Source organism: Gadus chalcogrammus, chromosome 7, assembly GCF_026213295.1.
Source record: "Gadus chalcogrammus isolate NIFS_2021 chromosome 7, NIFS_Gcha_1.0, whole genome shotgun sequence".
Classification (NCBI taxonomy): Eukaryota; Metazoa; Chordata; class Actinopteri; order Gadiformes; family Gadidae; genus Gadus; species Gadus chalcogrammus.
In genome coordinates, this window is record NC_079418.1 from 1,016,770 (window position 1) to 1,021,769 (window position 5,000).

The following is a 5,000-nucleotide window of genomic DNA, read 5'->3' on the forward strand; positions in this document are numbered from 1 at the left end:
CATTATACCACTGTGAAGGGGGTCGCCGGCCCTCCGCTGCGCGTCGAGGCCGGACAATGCCCCTTAACAGTGGTATAATGAGCACATACCACAGCCTGTCGTGATCTATTGCTTAATTATATCCGAATATGGTCGTGTACGTATGTCCAAATATGGGCGCTTAGTAAACGTATGTCCCTATATGGTCGTATAGTAAACGTATGTCCCTATATGGTGGTGTAGTGAACGAATGTCCCTATATGGTGGTGTAGTGAACGTATGGCCCTATTTGGTCGTATAGTGAACGTATGTCCCTATATGGTGGTGTAGTGAACGTCTGTCCCTATATGGTGGTGTAGTGAACGTTTGTCCCTATATGGTGGTGTAGTGATCGATGGCCCTATATGCTCTTGTAGTGAACGTATGTCCCTATATGGTCGTGTAGTGAACGTCTGTCCCTATATGGTGGTGTAGTGAACGTTTGTCCCTATATGGTGGTGTAGTGATCGATGGCCCTATATGGTGGTGTAGTGAACGTATGGCCCTATATGGTGGTGTAGTGAACGTATGTCCCTATATGGTGGTGTAGTGAACGTATGGCCCTATATGGTGGTGTAGTTAACGTATGGCCCTATATGGTGGTGTAGTGAACGTATGGCCCTATATGGTGGTGTAGTGAATGGTGGCCCTATATGGTGGTGTAGTGAACGTATGGCCCTATATGGTGGTGTAGTTAACGTATGGCCCTATATGGTGGTGTAGTGAACGTATGTCCCTATATGGTGGTGTAGTGAACGTATGGCCCTATATGGTGGTGTAGTTAACGTATGGCCCTATATGGTGGTGTAGTTAACGTATGGCCCTATATGGTGGTGTAGTGAACGTATGTCCCTATATGGTGGTGTAGTGAACGTATGTCCCTATATGGTGGTGTAGTGAACGTATGTCCCTATATGGTGGTGTAGTTAACGTATGGCCCTATATGGTGGTGTAGTTAACGTATGGCCCTATATGGTGGTGTAGTTAACGTATGGCCCTATATGGTGGTGTAGTTAACGTATGGCCCTATATGGTGGTGTAGTGAATGGTGGCCCAGTCATATGGTGGTGTAGTGCAGCGGTCCCCAACCTTTTTTGCGCCACGGACCGGTTTAATGTTAGACAACATTTTCACGGACCGGCGGATAAATACACAAAATAAAATAAAAACTGGTATTTTCTAAATATAATAATAAACGTGAATCGACTGTGTACTCTTATGCAACTTTATTAGCAGCGCACTCGTAACAACGTGCAAACAACATAACATGAGTAAATAACTGCGGCTCTGCCCCCAACACTCTCTGGTCGCTATGGTAACGGTTAAACGTGCCTTCAAAATAAGACAGAACACAAAAACAAATATAAAGTGCATGAAAAATACAACTCACTATTAGGCCTATTGCTAAATCAGTGGGAGCCCTGAGCTTGTTTCCCTGCAACGAGACGGTCCCATCTAGGAATAATGGGAGACAATGACACCCGAAGTGTGTTGCTTACGTCCAGCCTACTCCGATATTTAGTTTTGGTTGCCGTCACTGCAGAAAATCCCGCTTCACACAAATAGGATGTCGGAAATGGCAACAGGGTTTTCAGTGCTGTTGTGGCGATCTCAGGGTATTCTGCTGTGACTTTGATCCAGAACACCGGCAGAGTGGTTGTTTCGAACATACTTTTAAGGCCGCCGTCATTTGCGATCTCCAGCAGCGATCTCTTCTTCTTGCATCGACATGCTGGATTCCCCTGGTTTGTTGACAAATGGGTTGCGGATCCATTCCTTGGCAGTTCGTGGGTCTTTTGTGGTTGGGAAGTAGCGCTCAAACTCATTGAAAAGCATAGACAGGTGATCGTGCACTAGCTGGGTGAATGAAGGCTCGGGCTCAGTCTCTTCCAAAATCCCCGCGAATGTTTGAAACATGTCAAATATGCCTCTGTTCACGCGCCGTCCCCACAAATCCAGTTTGGCTTTAAATGCAGCTACTTTATCTGCCAACTGGAAGACAGTTGTCATTTTCCCCTGAAGTGACCGATTTAGTTCATTGAGCACGTTGAATATGTCGCACAAGTAAGCGTGTTTTGCGACCCATTCCTCGCCACTGAAATGTGCTGCCAGCGGTGACATTTTTTCTGAGAGAAATCTCTGCAGCGGCTCTCGTAATTCAAACACTCTGGCCAGCGATCTCCCTCGGGATAACCATCTTATTTCTGTGTGTAAGAGTAGGTGTCTGTGCTCCGCGTCCATCTCCTCACAAAGCTGCTCGAATAGGCGCGAGTTAAGGGCATGTTGTGGTTAATGTCGTATTGATGTGGTTAATAACTTTAACAACATCATTCAATGCGCTGTTAAGTTCCGCAGGTATTTTTCGGCTAGCCAGCATTTCCCTGTGAATGACACAATGCGTAGACTCACATTCAGGTGCAACCTCCTTAATCCGAGTAGTTAAACAACGTTTGTTTTTTACTCATTTTGCTAGCTGGGTTGAATTTGAGCGGCAACGTCACGCACCGACACCATGACCGAGACAAGTGACAAGAGTGCTTCGTACACGGATGTAACAAAGGGAAACCGGTCATTTTTCTAAATAAAACATTAAAAGTAACGACGAGTACTTTTCACTTTTTTTTTTCACTTTTGTCATATGCACAACAGAGCTGAAGTTAATTTACGTTTTTTGTGTAAATTTGTTTGAAATTAAATTACATTTTTTTGTTGTATGTATTGTTCTATGTAGCTATGTTTAATGAACAATACACAAAATGAAGCAAGAGTTTTAAGTGCATCTCTTTCTCTCACTCACTCACTATAACACGTTATGTCTTTTTCACTGATCCAAGCACTCCAATACAAAAATGTAAAGTAACTTGTAATTTGAGTAACTTTATAACAAAGTACTTTTTCACTCTTACTCCAGGGAATATTTACTTTTACTCAAGTAGATTTCGAAAGAAGTAATTGTAGTTTTACTTGAGTATAGATTTTCAGTACTCTACCCACCACTGCATAAACAAAACAGAAATAATGTATTTTTTAACTCTTACTCGAGTGAATATTTACTTTTACTCAAGTAGATTTCGAAAGAAGTAATTGTACTTGAGTATAGACTTTCAGTACTCTACCCACCACTGGATAAACAAAACGGAAATAATGTATTTTTTTTTAAATTAAAATAAATAAATATCTTTCTCTGCGGACCGGTACCAAATGACCCACGGACCGGTACCGGTCCGCAGCCCGGGGGTTGTGGACCGCTGGTGTAGTGAACGTATGTCCCTATATGGTGGTGTAGTGAACGTATGTCCCTATATGGTGGTGTAGTGAACGTACGTCCCTATATGGTGATGTAGTGAACGTACGTCCCTATATGGTGATGTAGTGAACGTATGTCCCTATATGGTCGTGTAGTGAACGTATATCCCTATATGGTGGTGTAGTGAACATATGCCCCTATATGGTGGTGTAGTGAACGTATGGCCCTATATGGTGGTGTAGGTGGTGATGCTAAGCTCTGTGACGGAGCTCCACGCCTACATCGACCCCGCCCAGCTGACCACGGAGCTGGGAGGAGCCAGGGAGTACGACCACCAGACCTGGATCTCCCACCGCACCGTGAGGCAACGGGCACACACACACACACACACACACACACACACACACACACACACACACACACCCACACACACACTACATACACACACTCTACATACACACACAAACACACACACACACACTACATACACACACACACACACACACACACACACACACACACACACTACATGCACACACTCTACACACACACACACACACACACACACACACACACACACACACACCACACACACACACACACACACACACACACACACTACATACACACACACACACACACACACACACACACACACACACACACACACACACACACACACACACACACTACATACACACACACACACACACACACACACACACACACACACACACACACACACACACACTACATACACACACTACATACACGCACACACACACACATTACATACACACACTACATACACACACACACACACACACACACACACACACACACACACACACACACACACACACACACACACACACACACACACACACACACACACACACACACAGTCAGACAGAGTGACTGTACCCCCCAGTCAGACAGAGTGACTGTACCCCCCAGTCAGTCAGACAGGGTGACTGTACCCCCCAGTCAGTCAGACAGAGTGACTGTACCCCCCAGTCAGACAGAGTGACTGTACCCCCCAGTCAGTCAGACAGGGTGACTGTACCCCCCAGTCAGTCAGACAGGGTGACTGTACCCCCCCAGTCAGTCAGACAGAGTGACTGTACACCCCAGTCAGTCAGACAGAGTGACTGTACCCCCCAGTCAGTCAGACAGAGTGACAGTACCCCCCAGTCAGTCAGACAGGGTGACTGTACCCCCCAGTCAGTCAGACAGAGTGACTGTACCCCCCAGTCAGTCAGACAGAGTGACTGCACCCCCCCAGTCAGCCAGACAGAGTGACTGTACCCCCCAGTCAGACAGAGTGACTGTACCCCCCAGCCAGACAGAGTGACTGTACCCCCCAGTCAGTCAGACAGAGTGACTGTACCCCCCAGTCAGACAGAGTGACTGTACCCCCCAGTCAGACAGGGTGACTGTACCCCCCAGTCAGACAGAGTGACTGTACCCCCCAGTCAGACAGAGTGACTGTACCCCCCAGTCAGTCAGACAGAGTGACTGTACCCCCCAGTCAGTCAGACAGAGTGACTGTACCCCCCAGTCAGACAGAGTGACAGTACCCCCCAGTCAGTCAGACAGAGTGACTGTACCCCCCAGTCAGTCAGACAGAGTGACTGTACCCCCCAGTCAGTCAGACAGAGTGACTGTACCCCCCAGTCAGACAGAGTGACTGTACCCCCCAGTCAGACAGGGTGACTGTACCCCCCAGTCAGAC

General features: G+C 46.7%; 1 protein-coding gene across 1 annotated transcript in view; it reads left to right on the forward strand.

Moving 5' to 3' along the window:
• The window catches only part of LOC130385358 (guanine nucleotide exchange factor DBS-like), a 56,565-nt gene that overhangs the window by 17,688 nt on the left and 33,877 nt on the right, over positions 1-5,000 (forward strand). The window contains exon 5 of the mRNA XM_056593844.1: positions 3,508-3,624. Coding sequence (XP_056449819.1) covers positions 3,508-3,624 — 117 coding nt within the window. The remainder of the gene's footprint in view (positions 1-3,507; positions 3,625-5,000) is intronic.